This window comes from Diadema setosum, chromosome 13 (assembly GCF_964275005.1).
Source record: "Diadema setosum chromosome 13, eeDiaSeto1, whole genome shotgun sequence".
NCBI classification, from domain to species: domain Eukaryota; kingdom Metazoa; phylum Echinodermata; class Echinoidea; order Diadematoida; family Diadematidae; genus Diadema; species Diadema setosum.
The window spans coordinates 26,457,589-26,479,686 of NC_092697.1; the positions used below are offsets into that span (position 1 = coordinate 26,457,589).

Consider the following 22,098-nt stretch of genomic DNA (forward strand, 5'->3'; position numbering starts at 1 on the left):
AACGTTCACTCGGTGGTGTACGTTTACAACGCAGGGGAAAGGGAATCTCCCACCTCATACATATTCAATAAGGCTTCGGCAGTCTCCGCGCCAGCTCATGAATAATTAATGTCTGTGACCTTTGGTGAAACTACTTCCCGCAGAGCATTCTCGCCTCTTAAGTGCCTAACACGAGCGCTGCGCTGCGCTGTCCACTTGGGTAGCGCAGCGCTCGTGTTTCACTGCATGCTAACAGAGTGGGGCCGAGGTACACACTGTCAGCGAGATCAGAGACCACTGTCATAAAAGGAGAAGCGAGGATCGGGAGCGGAAGGAGAGCACAGAACTGCAACTGGTGAGCGTATTGACGAGAGGAGCACGAATCATCTAGATCCTACTGCAAATTATTCTCTACCAGGTTAGAGTTTTGCCCATATATTCGTTTAGGGCATTATCGTTCGTTTAGAATGTATGATTATGATTTTAGGCCTAATTATACCATTTGAAGTGCGACATACAAAACCTGTCTAGTTTCTAGCTCACACCCGCGCCAGACATGACAGGTCAGAAGAAGATCGCGAAGCCCTGAACCGAACGGAAGGGTCGGTCCGACCGGTCCGCACGTCCGCTTGAAGCAGCGTTAGGTCTAATTTAGACAGAAAACTCCGTATGTCCGGAGGAGTTTTTATCATTTTTTTTCTTTTACTTTTACGGCTCTAGGTTCCTCCGTAGACAATAGGAGGAAATTCTACAAAGCCAGACGTATCATATCCGTGAACTTATTGAAGACAATTAGAAAATCTACAAGATACAGACCGATCCCCTCGTCGGTCGGGCTATGCGACCAAGCGGTTTGTGTTACCAACGCAACGGCGACAATCTTTGCCATGATTTCCCCCATGTATTTGGTCCAGCCGATCATATATTTAGTTACTTTGTCAACTTACTTTGGGATTCAGTAGCTCTATTTCCGAGTTAATGTGGGATTTCTGCAATTTCTGATCGTTAATTGGTCGTACGACCAATTCTTTTCCCTCGATATCAGCCACTTTGAGCGAGGTCCTTCGCGTTCGAAGACAGTGGAGCGGCCCGGGCCGGGGCGGGGACCTCTCGGCTCGGTGTCATACAGAGACTCATAGATAAGTGTAAAATTTACACAGTTGAACAGTGACATTGACGATAGTGTATTGTGGGGGAGGAAATTACAGAATACCTGTATTGCGCTATATAAATCACCATATTAAGGTGTATTACAGAGTTTGACGGAGGCAGTGCCTTTGCTATTTAGAAGAGTATAAACATGGAAATTTGATAAAGTTTCTACAAACTTCGTCTTGGCCGGGGGGCATGGCACTGTTCCCCGGTGTTGAGAAAGGAGTCTACAGTACACAGCCTTAGCTTGACCGAAAGATCGTTCTGACAGTACGCTATCTGGTCGTCGGGGTTATGTTCCGTGGAGACATGCGTCTGGCTTCACGGATCCGGATGAGAGCGATAACATTTTATAAAAAAAAAAAAAAATAAGACTCCTCCAGACAGATGGATCTTTCTGTCTATACCCAGCCCTGCCCTGTCCCTGTACACAAGTGTCGTAACAAGCACACGGGTACGCCGTGCTTCGCCGTGCTGCTTGGAAATAGAACGTATGAATAAGTTGTTTGAAGATCATGCCATATCAGTTTGTCTGAATCTAATACGTAACCAGAGGGTACAGTTGCAAATGCTTTCACAGCATACAGCTCTGATTTACACTTTTGTGTTTGGTGTTGTATCATGATGTGAGATTTCATTTCATTTTAAATGAAGGTAAACAAGTAATTCACTATATAACCACCTGACATTTTAATATAGTACAAAATGATTTTACATTTGCTCGCACTGTGCTACATGTATCAAACCCTGATCATCAAAGGCACCTATTGTGCATTCTTAGTAGGAAACTGATGAAAGCTGTTTAAATAATTATGGCCAGCTTGAACTCCCACTGCTGCTTGAATTGAACTGGCTCGATTTGATACAGATCGAGTTGCAACTTTCAAGTTACATGAGATCTAGAACTGTGTCTCTGAATACTGACGTGTTCTAACTCAATTTTCATTTAATTTCATAGATTTTGCTGTTTGTGTGTGTGTTGTGCATGTGTCACCTTGATTTATAATGCAACTAGTTATCTTTGGAGGTTGGACATACTTACATATTGTACAGTACATACATTGCACTACTTGGAATTACAAATAAGATGCATGATATATGTGTGTGGAAGACCTTTAAACACCTTACTCTAAGTCTAATAAAACTCCAGGAAATGAGCCACTATTCCTGGACGCACAAAGAAGTTATACCAAGGACCTACAGTGTACTGTGAAAGTGGAAATTTTCGCGCATTTCGCGCAACCAGAAACTAGGGCGAAAATAAATTTTAAAGCACTCGAATATTTTTGCTTGCCATACGTTCCTGTACTTGATGTCTTTATTTCGCGGAATTAAAGACACATGAAACTCTTTTTACCTGGCCAAGTGCAAAAAATTGATTGCTCGAAAATATCCACTTTTACAGTATGTCATGCAATAGCTAAGTAACTCCCTCGGTGTGGTCTGTAGTATGGGCTCTACTGGTAGCTGACTCAATGAAGCAGTGGTGACCCATGTCAAAATTATGTGAATTAATGCCTGAGGATACTTTCATAATTTTGGAATGGAGGGTCTGCAGCATGTATGCAGTTTTCCCCATGTAAATGCTCTCTTAAAAATGCCAAAAGACCAAATGCATCTTTTGCTTTTGTTGATATAATACAAAGTTTTATATGACTAATATAGTTTTGCTGGCAATCTTTTGTGTCCTTTTTTTTTTTCTTTCTTTTTCTGATCTCTGCAGGTCATACCAGTAGTCTTCACTTCAGAACCAGATCTTGAGTTCAGCCAGGATGGGGGGAGGAGAAGGACTCATTGTGTCAAACTCCATCAAAGTTCTGACCCAGAATGGACAGTGTCAAATTGACCTGTGTCTGGGCGACATCACCAAACTGCCAATGAAGGACAAAGTGGATGTCATTGTTGTTTCAGCCTTTAGAGGTAAGCCTATCTTTTCCATTCAGAATCAAAATTTCCCTTAGCTGAGTTTTTTCCTAAACCTGTTGAAGACTAGTCCCCAAGCATACTAGGGCTGGTGTCTATGGGAAATATGTATTACAGCAAAATCAGCCAGTCCTCACTCATAGGGTTAAAACAGGGACTTCATTTGCTTGTTGCCCAAAATGATCAATCTAGGTCACAGATAGGGTGTGTGTACAATGTAAAGCATTGTCAAAACTACCTGGCTGTTGGCTGGTTTTATTTTAGACTTACAGACAAGACGTTTTTGTAATGCCTCTGCCATCATACATCTGCAAAACTTCCAACTCCAATTTGATATGATTTCATTGGCTGATTTCATACACATGTACAGCATTAGTACTATTTCACAATTGTTTGACACTACAAAATGTTGTTGTTTCAGTTACCTGTGTGAGTCAATATACAATAGAGAGAGATGGGGATGTGTCTATGTTTGTTCATGTAGGGGCTGCAGAATATTGTTGATAAGGAATCAAAAATGTTTTTTTTATGGGAAAAAAAAAAATCTTAGGGTGAAACCCTTGGAAAGTCATGGGTTTTGTAGAGTTGTGTGATGGACATTCAGAGCTACCGGCAGGGTAGGATAATGGATAATTCTCACTTTGATAAACTCAATCTTGTCAGGCGATTACTCCCCCACACCAACCTCCGTGATCGGAGCCCTGAAGAGGAACCTTGGGATGGAGGTGTGGAAGCTAGCCAAGGACAAGGAGGAGGACCTACGCAACCTCTACTCCTGCTGGTGGTCCAAGCCTATGTCTAAGAAGTTGCCTTACAAGCGACTACTCTGCTTTGAGACCAGGAGGTACGTGGACAATTATAGGCCTGTAAATAGTCCATATTTTTATAATTTAAATCCATTGGCATTTTAGCTTCCTCGTCCATGTGTATGACACGTGTAATGCACTTACATATGAGATTGAGAATCAAGGTTCAGTGCTCTAAAGTTGTTACCATGTCGGGTGAGACTTGGGTACGCTTTTGCTGTCATACAACAGGAGCAACCTGTGACAAGAAATGCATAAGTATGAATATGTTGCCATTGCCAAGTTGTATTTAATACATGTTCACCTGAATCATTAGCAAAATAAGCTCTCTATATTCCAGGAAATTCTTGGAACAGTGCCTACTACTCTAATGACAGCATACATGTGTGAATGGAAAGTGGCGCTTGAACTGTCCATTGCACAGACTTTGGATGTTGGTGAACTGATGTATGTTTGGTCTTAATAAACTTTCTTGTAATTTAAAGCTGTGTATGTGATAGTGCAGAAAGTTTTCATTTAGAGTTCTGCATCACCTCACAATTGGATTCCATACTGGTGTGGTTTGTTATGTGTATTTTCATCTTTTTGGTACAATCTTTAGCACAGTGTCTTATCATACATTTAAATAACTAACAAATGACAATTGGTGACTGAACTACATTTGTACATGCACTTTAGCTGCAACTGCAAGAACTGTACTTGTGATCCAAGGAAGATTTACCAAACTAGGCCTAAAAAAAATGGGATATTTGGCAAATTGTTGCTCTGTTACCCCTCCCCCCCCCCACACCCAACTGTCCTCTGTGACACTTGTAATAGATCTCCAATAATTATCTCCAAGTTCTATAAAAGTAGAGACTCCAGTTTTATCTCTATCATCAACTGTTTGCCAATAGCAGCTGCACAATAATATTTTGATAGTCTCAATAGCATATATATTAACAAACTATTGGTTCTAAAGGGGTTAAGAGAGGGGTCCACTGCATGTCAGTATTGCTGCACTGCATAAACCCTGGTACACAGATAAATGGTTTACATGCAATAATAGCTGGATGGATCAACAAAGGCAGGATGTGATTCAGATAAACAGAGGTCATTTGGTGGATCCTGAGCCAAAAACCAAGGAAATGAGCACCCTGACCACCTGCAAGTGCAGATTTTGTTTGTCTAATTTTGCATTTATGCCACCACTACCATAGGAAGAGAGCTAGGCTAGAGTACAGTATTGGGATCTGTGTAAAGGGTCATTACATCTTCCAGAGAGTCACAGCACTTTAATAGTATTATAAATCACATCAAACGTGTGTGTTTTAAGACCTCATAACAATGATAGCAATACACAGAAAACAATGACGTGTTACGCCATTCAGAGAAATGATATTGAGTGCAATTTCCTTGCCTAGTGGATGTCAAACAAGGTCTTTTTTTTCTACTTATTTGTTTCTATTTATTTCTTCTTCTTTTTTTTTCTTTCTTTTTTTTTTTTTTTTGGGGGGGGGGGGGAGGGGTTGAACATACATGTACCAGACAACTGCTATCTTAAGCATGTTAATGAATGTCGAAGGAATGTTTATAGTTATTTTGTTGTTTGTTTGTTCTTCATTGGAGTGCAAATTCCAATCCATGGTCGAATTGGTACTTGTATTTTCAAATTACAGAGTAAACTAATTTCATCAAGTGAAATGGCAGAAGGTCCATCAGAGAGGGTATAAAATATGCTGAGTATGGAATTTTTAAGTTTGACAGGTTTTCCTCCAGCAGTGATAGTAATATGTCACAACCACTTGCATTGCTTTTGAATGAGGTGGTGACACCAGTACTGTACAGCTCTCTGATTTGTTTGTTGACAAATCTTCAAAATAATCAGTCCTTTTGTTGATTCTTTAGCAACTATGCTTGTACCTGCATATTGTACATCCTTTCTTTTTTACAAGTTATCACTGCAGAGTCATTACAGATTTACAGTATTTTGATAGAGATACTGATTTTTTTTTTTTCTAAATTTTAGGTCGGAATAGAAAATTGAAGATTTGTGTGCTAGTCAATGAGGCAATGATATCATTACCTCATGTAAGATGCAGAGAAGGTGTGATTGAGGCTAATGTCACTGTTTTGTGCAAACATTTGAAACTCTTCTCTAACTTCTGTAACTTATCACTTGTTTAGTTTTAATGGAATGTCTGTTGTTGGTTGTTTAATTGTACTGTAGGTTGTACTTATCATTGTACTTCAAACATCGATTTGAAGGCAAGAATACTTAAATATCACTACAGTGTACCTAAGCTTGGGAATTGCATCATATACACATTTCTGTTAGTCTAACTCTGTGTTCAACTTGTTTAATGAGATTTTAAGAACATGTGAAGTAAAAATCTGCTCTCTGATTTTAGCTGTCATGAAACATATTTTACTTTGTATTTATTTTTCATCATGACATTTATTTATTCAAATCAATTCATCATTTAATCACCTCAAGACAGATATAAGCATGCTGTGTCCCAAGTACAGTACCAAAGGTATTGTAAGAATACCATTCCTTCACATTTCATTCCCTTTTCTTAGAATGATGGATGGGCGTCCCCAAGAGCTGGTTGCCAATGTTTTCCGGTGTCTGGTACCAATTCTCAACAATGAAGATGGAACTGTCATTACACCCCTCCTCAATACTGGAGATCAGGTTGGTAGTAGCAAGGGTGTCTCGAAACCCAGCTTTCTTAGAACAGTCCCCCATAATTATAATGCATTGAATAGCTAACGTCATGGCAACAACTGTGAATGCTTGGACCTCATTGGCTGTTGCTGTGGTGACTGTAATTGTGTTTACTGATCACTTCATGACATCTTTTGCTCAGGTTGATTCCGATCAGATTTGAAAGAATTTATGAATCATGCATTTTGTATTGCTTGACATAAAAGCAGTGACCTGGTGGCCTGTCGATCTGGTGGCCTGTGGCCACTAAAACTTAAGCTGGACCACCCAATTAAGAAAAATGAATCTTTTGGTGGCCCGATCGGGCAATAATGATACAAATTGAATTATTATGTTTATTTCTGACATATAAAAAGCAGTCTATGCACAGCCACAGTTGTTGTTGTTGTTGTTTTTTTCTATTCAACCACACTCGTGTGGTTATATCCATGGTCTGAGTGGCTAGGAATAATTGCGTCAACACACGGTGTCCTACATCACATACCACCACCACAAAGAAAATAATCTCATTTTTCTTACATTCCATACAACTTGTTGGTATTATCTTTAAGAGTTTTCACTCCATTTTCAAGGTCTCTTCTCCTTGCTCTTTTAATCTTGTCACGAACGTCACATATCTGACTGTACCAAGTATACAACATGTAGCTAGCTTTCTGTTGAACATATCGTCGCCGGTCACACGAACCGACGAATCACTCAATTTTGGGTCAAATTTTTGATTTTGAGATTTCCAATCATTTCGATAGTAGACATTCCATACTACATATTCTGAAATTCTCAGTGTGTAATTCGGTGTAATTTTACGTAGTTATCACTTTTGTTAGTATGTAATTCCATTTGTGAAAATTATTTGTTTTCCCCATAGACGCGTGTGTTAAACAATCAGGCGATTCGACGGTTCGGTGACCGCACGTACTAGTACGCGCGGTCACCGAACCAACGAATCAGTGCGCATTGACTTGCGTGTAGTTTTTGAGATTCAACAGTTCATTGACCGCGCGCACAGTGCGCGTACTATGTAATACATGTGTTGACAATGACAACGCTCAATGTACATGTACATATGGACACACATGGAAAATGACAACGTTCTTTGCAGACCGAAAATACATGCATGCAGCTCTTTGACGATTTCCCGCTTATTTGTTAACAATACAATTCGATAAAAACTTTACAAGTTAGAGCAAGAATTGCAGTCTGATGTACTACAAAAATAACTGGAAATTATAGACATGAAAGTGTAGCAACCATAAGTCAAAAATGGGCTAACTTCAAACGCGATTTTCTCGAATTGTCATTCTTACGCAAACCTGAGGGATTCGTCGGTTCGTGTGACCGGCGACGATATGCATGTCAAAGTGTGTTTATATTCTTTGAAAGCTAACTTTGCTAATAAACTGAGCATACAGAACACATCACAGGCATGAGCTACTGGCCTTGTCATTCTTGGACTAGGAACAGGCCAACAAACTTGGGCTAGGCCTAGAGAGTGGGAAGAAAACGGAGAAACTTTGCAGTCAAACTGATGAATGTTTGCGACAAAATTAGAAAAGCAAGGAGGAAAGCTGGTGAGAATGAAGTGGAAACCATTGTTACAAAATAAAGTCATGACGGTGTGTGATTCATTTTGTGTTTTGATGTGGCTGTCAGTGTAGCAACTTGGCCTATGGATATCAAATACATGTATATGTATGTTGATGTGATGAACTGATGATTTGTGATGGTGGTTCTGCTGTACGTACATGGAATGTTTGTGTGCATTCAATATTTGAGTGCATCAAGTGACAGGTCTACATTGGGAGACTGATATTAAAATGTCCACGTTTAAGCCTCCGAGTTGACACAGTCAACTATCTTTCAAATTTAATGATCTTTCACCCCTTTTTAAAGAAAAGAGTTATTAAATTGCAGCACTCTATATAAATGACAAAAGATCCATTATTTTAGTATTTTAGGCTGGTTTTTGCTAATGTGGTATATGTGAAAACAGGTGTCTTTATGTAAAATTTGTGACAAGTTGTGAACACATAAACTGACCAGTGACAGACAGTCCGTTCCCCTCATCCATATACACTACATTGTACCAGTCTCCACACAGGGTACTGTAAAACATGATATATGAATTCGTGGCATGAAATTTTTGTGAATTGGAGCTGTCGGCCTATTTCGTGGCATGAAATTTTCGGGAATTGCCACTGGCATTCAGTGCATATAGTGTAGACAAAAACTTTTGCGTGTATCTTAATTTCCCGAATCTTGTTGCTTGCGAAATTAAATACAGGAATTGATGTATTCCTCATTCATTTATTTCTGTATTCATTTATTGAGTCGTTTACAATTTTCAATTTTACAAATTTTCGTTTACAAATTTCATTAATTCATTCATGCTCTGTAAGTTGATTGTATATTTTTGCTAGATTATCTGTTCACTTATCTGTTCAGTTATTCATTCATTCATTTGATGTATTCATTTGTCTGTGCTCTTATATGTTAACCCGTTGAGGACGGTTTGATTTTGCTACAACACGCATTTCCCATAGACACCTGCCTGAGTATACTCGGCACTTATCCTCAACGGGTTAATCGTCTATGTTTTGCTAGATTTTCTGTTCACTTATATATATTCATTCATTCATTTATTGTGATGAATAAACAATCAGTAAATCAGTGTCATTTTTGTGTGCATATTTCTGCTCTGCCTTTGTGCATCTAGGGCTATGGTGAAGTGAGCATGCTAAAAGGCATGGTGGAGGCCGCGGTGAATTGGATGAAGGCCGGTCTCCCCCTCAGAGTCATGAAGCTGGTTCTCTACGCCAAGGTCGAGGGTGGCAAGCTACAGAACCACACCCTGAGGAGGTTTGACGAGGTCCTAAAGAAGTTTGGTGAACTGAAAGAGAGATACGAGATGCAGCTGCTAATACCAAAGGTATGAGTGGTGATGATAATGGAGATGATGATGATGGTGATAGAAATGACAATGATGATGTTGTTTATGGTGATGATGATGGTGGGAATGATGATTAATGATGATGGTGAGGAAATGATGATAATGGTGATGATGATGGTGATGATGATGATGATGATGATGATGATGATGATGATGGTGATGGGGATGATGATGAGAAAGATGATGGTGGTAATGATGACGATGATGATGGGGATGATGATCATAAAGACAGTGATGATGATGGAAACGGCAACGATGGTGATGAAAGTGATAATGATGATGATGATAATGGGACTGATGATTAATGGTGATGGGAATGATGATTAATGTTGATGGGACTGATGATTAAAGGTGATAGGGATGATGATGATTACGACTTTAGTAAAGATGAGGTAGGATTATAGGCTCCATCACTGCAAGGATGTGATTAAGATTGCACAGGAGGCAAGAATATGTTGAAACATTGAGCAGATATATCATGTCAGGCAGTTGGCTTTTTGTTATCCTTTAGTGCCATTTAGGACAACCATTATGTCTATGCATGTGTGGACCAGGGTGTAGGTGCATGTGTGTTTGCGAAAATGTGTTGGCCTTTTTAGCTCACCTGAGCCAAAGGCTCAAGTGAGCTATTGCGATCGCCCTTCGTCCGGCGTCCGTCGTGCGTTGTGCGTCGTCCGTCGTCCGTCGTGCGTCGTGCGTAAACTTTTTACATTTTCATCTTCTTCTTGAAATCCCCAAGACCGATTTCCATCAAACTTGGCAGGTAGCATCCCTAGGGGGTTAGGAACTCAATTTGTTAAAATGGGCACCATGCCCCACCCAGGGGGCCCCCAGGGGGCCCCAAACCCCCCACAATGAAGAAATCTTTAAAAATCTTCTTCTCTAGAACCAGAAGTGATAGAGATAAGTTAATACTATGAGTTAGTACATTGATGACTGTAGTTTCAAGTTTGTTCATGGCAGAATCAGGGGTGCCCCCAAACCCCCCAAAATGAAGAAATCTTTAAAAATCTTCTCTAGAATCAGAAGTTATAGAGCTAAGATAATACTATGAGTGAGTACATTATGACTGTAGTTTCAAGTTTGTTCATAGCAGATCCAGGGGTGCCCCTCTTGGGGGGGGGGGGGGGGTTGGGAAGGTCCAAATGGGGGCCTGAATTGTACATTTTCATCTTCTTCCTGAAAACCTCATGATGGATTTTCGTCAAACTTGGTAGGTAGCATCCCTAGGGGGTCAGGATCTCAATTTATCAAAATGGGCACCATGCCCAACCCAGAGGGCCCCAGGGGGCCCCAATCCCCCCAAATTAAAGGGAAGGTAAACCCAAAGAGCAATGTGGATTGAGTGAAAGCAGCAACATTAGTAGAACACATCAGTGAAAGTTTGAGAAAAATCGGACAATCGATGCAAAAGTTATGAATTTTTAAAGTTTTGGTGTTGGAACCGCTGGATGAGGAGACTACTAGAGGATATGACGTATGAGTGGACAACAATACAAAGAAAATATAAAGGATATTCAACAAAAATTCACTTTTCTAGAATTATGAAAGAGCAGTGGACCAACCGCTTTCAGAAAGCAGGGGGAATAATTGCTACCCTTAACATATGTCAATATCAAGTTGATGGAATTTGTAATTTTCATGAAAAATGGATTTTTGTAGTATTTTCTTTATATTTTCTTGACATTGTAGTCCACTCATACGTCATAACCTCTAGTAGTCTCCTCATCCAGCGGTTCCAACACCAAAACTTTAAAAATTCATAACTTTTGCATCGATTGTCCGATTTTCTTCAAACTTTCACTGATGTGTTTTACTAATGTTGCTGCTTTCACTCAATCCACATTGTTCTTGGGGTTTATCTTCCCTTTAAAGGGTGTGTACAGTTCTGGTCGAGGTGTAGATTTAGCTTTTAATATTTTGCGAGATATTCAGAAACCACTCTATGAGATGTAAGGGGGAATGCAGTTCTAAGGGGTATCAATAGTTTATTCGATGAAAATCGGTTTTGAAATGGCTGAGATATCCAAAAACAAGGTGAAACAAAGAGATCCTAATAAAGTTGTGGCATGTCGCCTTTTATTATTAGCACTTTTTTGGATATCTCAGCCATTTGAGAACCAATTTTCATCAGATAAACGTTGAATCCTTAAAATTACATGCTCTTTCATATTTCATGAGGCTTTTCATTTTCTCACTTAGGAATGTTCAAAACATGAATCCTTACCTCAACCAGTACTGTACAGTCCCTTTAAGGAATCTTAAAAAAAATGGGCCCTTTTTTTTATTGTACATTTTCATCTTCTACTTGAGAATGCCTGGTCAAATTTTAGTAGAGCTGTGAATAATTTAGATTAGTGACTGCGTGAAAGGTGAACTTGCGATACTCAGGTGAGCGCTAGACCCGCGGGTCTCTTGTTAATCTTGTTCTTTACTTCCATGTATCATATTCCTCTTGGAGTCAATTTCTACAGATACACAATGAATCCGTCAAAACTTCTGCAAAAGTGTAAAATATACTATATTAGTTTACTTCAGGCAGTAGAGGTAGACATTCAAAGAAACCTCTGGGTGCTATTAAAAGGGTTAAAGATGATACTCACATGCTCCCATTTCTTTGCACCCCACTCCACAGGCCGTGCCCCTGGAGTTTGACGTCTACCTGTCCTTCAGTGAGGAAGATGAGGAGGTTGTCAAGGTGATTAGGGAGAGGCTGGGTTCTGCCAAGGATGGTGTCCGCATCTTTGACAGCTCCAACCAGAACCTGAACCGGGACAACGTCTTCCAGCAAGACATGTACTCTGTCATGATGAAGAGCGCAAGGGTGGTGACGGGTGAGGTCAAAGGTCATCTACTATACCTGCCTGGCTGTGTGATGTAATCATGTTTAGTGGTCAAAGGTCATTTACTCTACCTGCCTGGCTGTGTGACGTAATCATGTTTAGTGTGCGAGATTGTGTATCATGCTTTTGATGTCTGATGAGATTGCCATCGTTAAACTTGAATGCTCATGGTATTTGCAGATGACATCAGTCGTAGCCAATTTTACCCATTTTTGATGTCTTGAAAATATCAAGGTAGAGTCAGTATTAGAGTCATATGCAACTTTAATAGAAAATATGACATGAAGACAGACAGGAAAGATGGCTTACATGTATCTTATGGCTTGTAGAAATTTGTTGTGCCATGTGGGAACCCCGAGTTAAGGTAGGAAGCAGGCAGAGGATTAATATTGCCTGTCTGCTACACATGCTTGCCTAAACATATTAGATGCTTCTCCCATACCAGAAAGTTTTCTGTGTAAGCCTAAGGGGTTTTCATTCTCCAAAGGGATTGCATTTGCATTTGGGACTTCAGGTATGAAGGTATTAGGTTTGCCTAATAAACTAATAAGCCAGTTCGTAGTTCCACTTTGCCCATGAGCAGAAAAAGGTAATTGGTACCAAAACGCATGATGGTTTTTAAATTCACAGAGATAAGCATCTGTCATATAATGATTATTCATGCAATCCTTGTACATGATACTTGCAATTACATCCACCTGACTGCAAACCTGGTACAGCTGTATTTGGCAATACGAATATAAACATGTTTTAATGCATTCAATACAAAACAAAGAAATGGATGCTTCCCCCCCCCCCCTCGGGGGTTGTTTGACGGACCATTCTGGTCACATGGTCTCGCTATAATGCAAGATCATTTTTTTGTTTAACATGAATTCCAGAAATTGTTACGCCTTGCAAACTTACCGGTACGCATTATGTTGCTTTGAATATGAGTGAAGTGCCTAACCAATTAAGAAAATAGAAAGGTCATTTGTACCAACGTGCACATGAGCTAATTACGAACTGGCTTATTAGTAACATTCAGATCTAACTCCCTCCCCCACACTCACTGCTTTTGATCGTCAATATAGCTGGTGACCCCAAGAGGTCAAATGCGAATTGAGAAGAGTTGTGCAGAGGCTGTATGCAATATCATTAACCCACAACTTGTACCCATATTTTTCCCCCAAAGTCCTGAGTCCGAACTACCTGAAGAACAAGGCGTGCATTGAGCAGTACAACATCGCCCTCTGCTGCAACCGAAGGGCACACAGGGACATGCTGGCTCCCTTCTATGTGGATGACGTGGAACTCATGCCGACGTACATGGGCCTGGTGCAGTATGTGGACTGCAGGTGAGCTGCCATCTCCCAGACTTACACAGGTTCTGGTGTTGATGTCACATCTGTTAAAGATAATAAAAAGTTTTGGTACCTCAAAAGTTTCCCTGAATTTCCGTGTTTCAGGTTAAAGTATCTATCATATAACTAACACTGTGAGACTTACTCGCCCCAAAGTGCTCTCATTTCTTAGTAATCATGCAGTTAACTGCGACCAGCAGCCCCATACGCATAGCGTAATGGGGCTTCGCATTGTAGCATTCATGATCATGACAGATTTAGTATCGCGGGTAAATATCAACTTAAAATCCATAAAATTCTTCAATTTGAAGACTTACCAATTAAGTTGAAGTCTTGAAAACAGGCTTCGGGCAACGTTTGGTTCTGCCAATAGTCCCTTTCTGTTCGAATTGATGACTGAATGTGACTCTGTCGAGAGGACCTTGGGAGAGCTACATACACTGATTACTACGACCAGCGCATACGCACACATCACATGCGAACAAATTTCAAATCCATGAACGGATAAGATGTTTGTGTGCGCATGCGCTGGCTGTCAATTCAGTTTAGCTCTCCCAAGGTCCTCTCGACCGAATCACATTCAGTCATCAATTCGAACAGAAAGGGACTATTGGCAAAACCAAACGTTGCCCAAAGCCTGTTTTCAATACTTCAACTTAACTGGTAAGTCTTCAAATCGAAGAAATTTTTGGATTTTAAGTTGATATTTACCCGCGATACTAAATTTGTCATGATCCTGTAGGCTACAATGCGAAGCCCCATTTAGCTATGCGTATGAGGCTGCTGGTCGCAGTTAGCTACACAGTATGCGTATGGGGCTGCACACTGCTGGTCGCAGTTATCTCGCACAATAAGTGTACTACCTCGCCGGCTCTGGTACGAAACCATTATTGAATGATTACTAAGACATGAGAGCACTTTGGGGCGAGTAAGTCTCACAGTGTTAGTTATATGAAAGGTACTTTAACCTGAAACACAAACTAAGACAAGGAAATTCAGGGAAAGTTTTGAGGTAATACCAAAACTTTATATTATCTTTAATATGTATGTGTGTGTGTTATTTGTGTGTCATTTTAGATTTAGATACAATTTGGTAATAAGCTTGTAATTGGCAAATCAATCAGCGACCGAAGTATAAGTTTAATGGTAAGCCAGGGTTATCTGTATGAAAAAGCCTCATGTAGATGTAGATTTAATGTCCTCCCTTTTATTGTAACTGACATCCTGTAAGTTTGTACAAGAGCAGTGAGATTGTAACACTCCCGCAACTCATCAGTCCGTTATCTCATTGAAATCATTGTTGAAATTAAAGATGGGTGAGGAAATGAAACATTGGCACAAATTTTGACATAATTCTTGCTGGTAATAGATCCTCAAATATCTGTAATGTCAGATCAGTGAATGCTGCTGCAAAGTTTGCATCACGAGTTAGGATAAACTTCTTATCATCTATAGGATGATGTTGACTACTTTTGAAACAAAACAAACCAGACCAAACAAAGTCAAGAAAATTTAACAAACCTCCTTGATTCTCCAGACCTCATGATGCAGAAAAGATCCGAGATGCCTGTAGTCAGCTGACGATCTCCCTGTCCATCACGCTCCACACCGAGCTACAGATAGCCGAGTTTGACCCCCTCCGCTACGATGTCTTTCTCTCCTACTCACACCGGGACACAGAGAAGGCCAATCTCTTTGTCAAGGCTCTTCTGAAGCTTGCCCCGGACCTGAAGCTCTTCTTTGATGTCCAGGAGCTTAAAACAGGTGCCCACCTTGTGGCAACCCCTCTTGGCTTTAAGTCTTTGCATGCCAACCTTGATTCGTTCAACTGTTGTCAAGTGTACTACAGTACTTTATGTTCCACATGCTTATTGTAGAGCAGTGTTGTGTATCAAAGTTCTGTAGATACTGGAATTGTGTTAGTTGCGCTTGGAGTGCTTAGTATAAAGAAACTGCAACCTCTGAGGAATGCCACATTAAGATTGTTTTCTTATAGGATGCTTGGAGTAATGTTAAAGTTAAGGGACATTAGCCTTTCCCAAAAGAGGCTCCATTTAATGTTCAAGAATTTGATAATAAGTGTGTGCTGTATGGGCTTTTTCTGATGTTAATATGTTCAGGCGTTGGTGTGTCTTTACAGGTAAATCATGGCAGCGCACCTTGTACCACTCCATCGATGGATCCCGCTGCATGCTAGCCCTCATCTCAGCCCCCTACCTCAAGTCTGCCGTCTGCCAAGAGGAGTTTGCTCTCGCACAGGCCAAACACTTCTCCAAGGTGGGCAGTCACCCCAGTGCATTAACTATGAGAGGAAATACACACTAGCCTCATGTCAAGCAGTTTCCTAGATATGAACTTTTTCCTTGTAGCGTAGCCTGGAATCAGGCTTTGCTGTGATACAAAAGGAACTTTTGTAAACTTGCCATATGCCATGTATTTCTGCGAGGATGCACATCATGTTTATGACACAGCCCTACATCAAATGCTTCCCTTCAGGAAAGACTATGCTTCGTTATGTAGTAGTCTTATCTTGCCTTTTATAAGAGGATATCAAATGATATTGATTTTGATAGATTCTTTTTTTTGGCTTCAAACTACTGTACGAGCTGAAATTTTCGCGTACAGATATTTTCGCGAATTGCTACTTGGAGGACATTAGCGCGTGTTGTTAATTTCACGGTTGCGATGGTCTAACTGAACGCAGGTATTTGCGCGTTGTTATTTTCACGTGTTGTTATTTTCACGGTTCAAAGGCGATTCGCGAAATTTGCGAAAATAAAACCACAGCGAAAATTTCAGCTCGTACAGTAACTAGGTTCAGGTTTCCCAATACAATTCTCTGCACCATTGTGAATATTCTACTGTACTTCACAAAACTCAGTGCAATTCTGGATGATTCTTGTTAGTTCATCATCCATATTAGTAATATTAAGAATACTTACTGTAAATTGTTTAAACCTTGATAGTCTTTTAGTCATATTTATATTTTTCCCCATAATTTTAACAATCCAGGGCAAGCAGCACCTGCAGCTGATCCCAGTCTGCCTGGAGGACCTGGACGCCATCCAGCCAGAGTTCACTCAAATCCCAATGGTCAAGGCTACTCCAGACATCTTGGAGGACACGGTCAAGACTCTCTGTCCAGCTGTTGTCCAGTGGCTCAAGGGGGAGAAGGTGCAGGCAAGCCAAAGTCTTGCCACCATCTTTGACGATGAAAAGGTCAGTTTATGTAATTTTCACTATGACCTGTACCTTCTTATACCTTATTATTCGGTGCTGAACGACAGATGCTCACGATACCGTAGCGCGCTGCCCAGGTGGTATTTTCCATCCCCCCAATTAGCAGTAATGCTATCTGTAGCTCAATAACAGAAAGGGCAGCTTCATAAAAACGGCCCAGTATATTTTGGACGATTTGCATCAAGATAACAACGCAGATGATATGCGTGGGCGGTTACAAGTTCAAAGGGAACATTTCCCATTGGCTCTCTGAAGTGCCTGTCAACAGTACCAAGTGTAGCTACCGCACGTAAAAGCGTGAAGAGCACATTTATGCTCAAGCCATATTTGGACTTGACAGACAGGCCAGTGGGCAGGGACAATGAACCTCATTAGATCCAGCAGCAGTGCCAAAGTTTCCTTGTCCTTTTTTCCTGGGCTTATGTGGATAGTGAACACAAGAGGGCGACATGAAAGGAGATACAGACACACATACAAAAAAAAAAAAAGGACAATAGCCTTGTCTAGTGATACAGTTGATTATGTCGTATATATATATAAAGTCATGGGAGATCTCCAATGCAATATAATGTACCACCAGTCATGGTAGATATATAATAGCGAGGACTTCATCAGTAGCAGAGGTGATTAGTCAGTGCTTGAACTTTTACTGCCGCCAGAAAGTATTATGAAATGAATCAAAGTGGTGACAGGGAAACCTACATTTCCTAAGACAATAACACCACTGATTGAGAAATCTTTCTTATTGTGAAAGCCTAGTAAAGAGACGTTAAAATGAAAAAAGTTTAATTTCCAACATGCTTGAAAGTGTGATTGTATCTCCCAAAGCCACAATGTGACATCCACCACTTTTTATGAGTGCAAGTACAATATATAGCATGGAGATATTAGTGTTTGCTTCCTCATTTTCACAGCTCAAAGTAATCTGTAACCTCTCAGTCCGGTGCATTTGCCAAAATTTTCTTTGTTTTCTTTTTCAGGTCCCGTACTTGTCGCCTGATGAAGAGATGGTAGCTTTCCGCAAGGCTCAATTTCAGCGAGAGTTTGGGACCATGGATCAACTCTTCTCGACCAAGCCCACCTTTCCTCCCTCACTGGACAAGGTGTTGCCTAAGACGGACAAGGACGCCCGTCCGCGCTCGGCAGCAGACTGCGACATCATCTTCAGTCACCACAGCGACGATCAGAAGTACGCTGACTTCATGTCCTCCATCCTCAAGCTGTACGCCCCGGGGCTGAAGGTGAAAACGGTGGCCAGCAACGAGCATGAGAAGCTGAGCTCCCTGGAGCGGTCCGACTGCATCGTCCCCATCCTGTCCCCCAACTATCTGGAAAGCCCCGAGTGCGTGGAGGAGTTCCACATCGCCATCTGGAGGCAGCGCATCGCCAACCCCGACGCTCCACTCCTCATGCCGCTTGTCGTCCACAACCTGCCGCAGAAGCCGACGTACTTCCACCTGGTGGACTGCCCGGTCAATCTCACCGATGACATCTGGGCCCTGCTCGTGGGCAAGCTCCACATCGGCCTGTTGGCAGACATCGAGGAGATGAGACAGAGCTTTGCCAAGCTGTCCCGAGCGGACGCATTGGCCATCCTTGCTGCAGTGTACAAGATACTGCAGAGATTTGCCAAGGCTAGGTGAGCTGCAGTGTATATATATATATATATATATATATCTGGCCTTTTGGTATTCAGAAGATACGTGATGTTGGTGTGATTGAAAAGGATATCAGGTCTATATCACTTCAAACCATTCATTCATGTAGGTAGTGTGATAGGTACAGTTTGATGTGACTTTGAGACACAAAAAACCCAAAGTGAATAGAGGAGAAGATACACCCTGTATGTATTGCCATTTTCTCTCGCTACACTGGATGAAAAAAACAAACAAACACACACACACACAAAATTTGCATGAAAATTATCATTCCTAAAGTAATGATATGCAGCTGTCCTTTTATTCCCCATGTGTTTGAATCATTTGATCCTTGTATCACTGTATCATTGAATCACTGAAATTCTTGACGTGTTTTTTGTTTTGTTTTGCAGTGGTAGAAACCCGCCCAGTGGTAGAAAATAATGTCTACATCAAGACAATGCCCTCCCTCCCCCTCCCCTTTTCCCCTCGTGGTTATTGTGGTGTTATCTGGTGGACACATGATCCCAGTAGGACACTTGGACCCAATGACTCTTCTAGGGGCAGTATTACATGTACTTGGGGATATCTGTCCAGACATGCTGATCTAATAGACATTGCACTGTCTTCCTCTTTCTGTCTGTAGAGAGGCAGAGTCAGTGGATGGCTACTCACCCAAGGCAGCATTGTTCAATGTGCTCAAACTACAGGCTGACACGAAGCGGGTCACTCAGCCCGACTACACGCAGGAAATCAGCCAGGTGAGGAATGCACACTGAAAAGCTTTTGACGCCATTTTCTTGTTGTTGTTGTTGTTTTTTAAGATATTGCCAATAGGATTTGATAGTGTACGTTGTGATTATTGTGTTTAACACCAAATACAATGTACCACACATTGAATGTCTTTACACTTCGTGTTAGAGTGTAATTACAACGAGGATACCAATCACAGTGAGTTTAAACAAAACAGTTGCTCTACTAAGTCAATATGAATGTATGCACGCTGTTCATAAGGTGCTCCTTAACTTCTTAAACTCATATGGAATCGAGAAAGATATCACTTAAGTCATACAGAGATCACACAGGTGTCTGTATTCAAGCTTTGGGCTCACTTATTATTACCGGGGTAAGTTGATAGCCATTCTGAACTACCCTCTAACATTTCTAACTACATGACACACAAATTAAGTAGCTTTGAACAGCTATTGTATTTACAGAGTTGAGTGTCATGGTGTGCTTTGTCTATTTGTAAGCGTAATATATACACTGTACATTATCTAATAAAAGTTTCAGTCACAGTTCCATGTATGTTGCATTGTCTCTTACTCTGTGAATTGTTCTGCCTTTCTCAAATAACTCTTTCCTTTTCAGTCAATAAAAGTCAGTTGTGTAGTAGTCCTTTGATGATTTAGAGTGTTTGGGGCAAAACTTTATTTGTCTTTTGTAGAGATGAGTGGCCTCTCGAATTTTGTCATAATGAGATCACATTCATATGTCAAATGTTGTATCATTTCTTCAGGCACTCCAACCAGATTTGAATGAATAAGTGTGAAGGCTTATTCCTTGACTTTACACGGGCTCTTGAACAGGCCATGGGAGAATATCTGTAATATATTGTAAAAATCCATGTTACATGTACAGTTGAACCTCTCGTATCCGGACAAGTCGGGACCGGGGCTCATCCGGATAAGGGATTTGGCCGGATACGGGAGACTCAATGCTTTATACATGTACATATACATACACATGTACTGATGTAGCCCATTGTAGTACCACATGTAGTAATGTGTATACTGCAACCTTTTCATTGTTACATTTGGGGATGTTTTGGGATGTTGAAATGTCTGAAGGTAAGCAATTTGGAAGGAAATTTGATGCAATGTATGTTAATCATATTGGAAGTAATATGTAATTCATGTGTGTTTGGGTAGGAGTTCTCAAGGAGTTGGGAATCCCCCTTTCTTCCTGTAATTATTAAAAAAAAATCACGGCGAGATTGCGTCCGGATAATAGAGAGATCCGGATAAAGGGAGGCCGGATAATAGAGGTTCAACTGTATTTCACAATCGCTGTATGTAGAGTAGACTTCAATGAATTACCTTTGAGAAGACATTCTGTGTCAGTCTTTGTGATGTAGGAGACAGATAGATTTCAGTAAAGTGGCTCACATCTTCGTCATGTAAGTTTTGTAAGTCTCACTCTCAATTAGGTATCCAATTGTGCCCACCCAAGGGGTCAGTAGCTAAAAGAATACAAGGTCTGAGTCAAGTTTCGGGACAAGGAATTGGTATGAAATTCTCAAAAGTTCTAGGAGTGGACCTTGTCAGGGAGAGAAACAGCTGACAAGCAAACAGAATACATATTTTTTATTTCACCCCTCTGGCTTATATTCTTTCGGAAATTACATGGGCACAAAGGGAATTTTTGTATTTGTTTGAAAATGAACATTTAGGAATGAGGCAAGTATCTGCTTACCAGGAATTGGTCTGATAGGCCTTTGATCACTAATTCATGGTTTGTGATATGTAGATTGTAACTAGCTTTCCTTATAAGTAAATCATATCATCTGTGTCATCTTGTGATCTTTCTCTCCTTTTTTTTTCTCATCATCTGTAAAATCTTTTTCAGACTCTGCTGGACCTCACACTCAAGTCCTAAATGTTCGTGCAAAGGTCTCCATGTCTTTTTTTTTCTTTCCTCCTCCCCATTGTTTCCCTCACTACTTTACCTGCATGTTCACTCGCCACTTCTGTTGTTTGTGGTTTTGTGTCATTCTTTGCATGATCGTAATGCACCATTTTACTGTTTGCATGTAAATGTTTCCTCTTTATTTGATATGCCATGCCATGTGATCTACCTGTCACCTTTAACCCCTCCACTGACCTACTGTAGTGGTCAATCGAAAGTGGGCCAATAGGAAACAAGAAGGAAGTGACAGTAAAAGGAATTACCTTTCGAGATCGAGATGTAATCGAGATGTAAATCTCTTTTAGATGTGAGATGTGCATGATTTAAATGAATTGTCACAACTCTCTTGGAGATTCCTGATAAGGATAACTGATCCACAAGTGTGGTTCAGTTATCAACTTTAACTTTTGTAATGGAATGTCTTGTTTGCCTTTTCACTACATAGCTGAAACATTCGTGTGAAGGACTGTATGAAACTGTATCATTCAGTTTATCGAGATGTACATTGTACGTGAGCTGCATGTTAATCATTGTAGCATATGATGTATATATGCTGTTATACCCACTGCAATTAACAACACCCTGTATCTTTGAGTTGGAAGGATGAGACGGAATTTTGCATGGCATTACAAGTTTGCATGATACAAACATGTTTATACCTATATACTTTAATATTTTTACTGTAATACGTTTGCAACCAGACGCATCTGATCCTTGTGCTGTCTTGATTTTGATTTTGAAATGATTGCTGTCAGACTTTATTTAAAAGTTGTGTGCTGCTTCTGTTCTGCAAGCATGTATATTCTGATAATAGAGTTGGTGATGTGGCT

At 40.6% G+C, this 22,098-nt stretch overlaps 1 protein-coding gene across 1 annotated transcript; it reads left to right on the forward strand.

The window, feature by feature from the left end:
- The first annotated feature begins 293 nt into the window (after positions 1 to 293).
- LOC140236945 (uncharacterized) lies at positions 294 to 21,269 on the forward strand. The gene is made up of 13 exons (XM_072316890.1): positions 294 to 397; positions 2,855 to 3,051; positions 3,718 to 3,898; positions 6,423 to 6,537; positions 9,284 to 9,496; positions 12,153 to 12,351; positions 13,535 to 13,697; positions 15,241 to 15,467; positions 15,844 to 15,980; positions 16,716 to 16,922; positions 17,924 to 18,582; positions 19,227 to 19,341; positions 21,209 to 21,269. The coding sequence occupies exons 2-13, from the start codon at positions 2,904 to 2,906 to the stop codon at positions 21,236 to 21,238; spliced, it is 2,394 nt and encodes a 797-aa protein (XP_072172991.1). The 5' UTR covers positions 294 to 397; positions 2,855 to 2,903; the 3' UTR covers positions 21,239 to 21,269.
- The last annotated feature ends 829 nt before the right edge of the window (positions 21,270 to 22,098 follow it).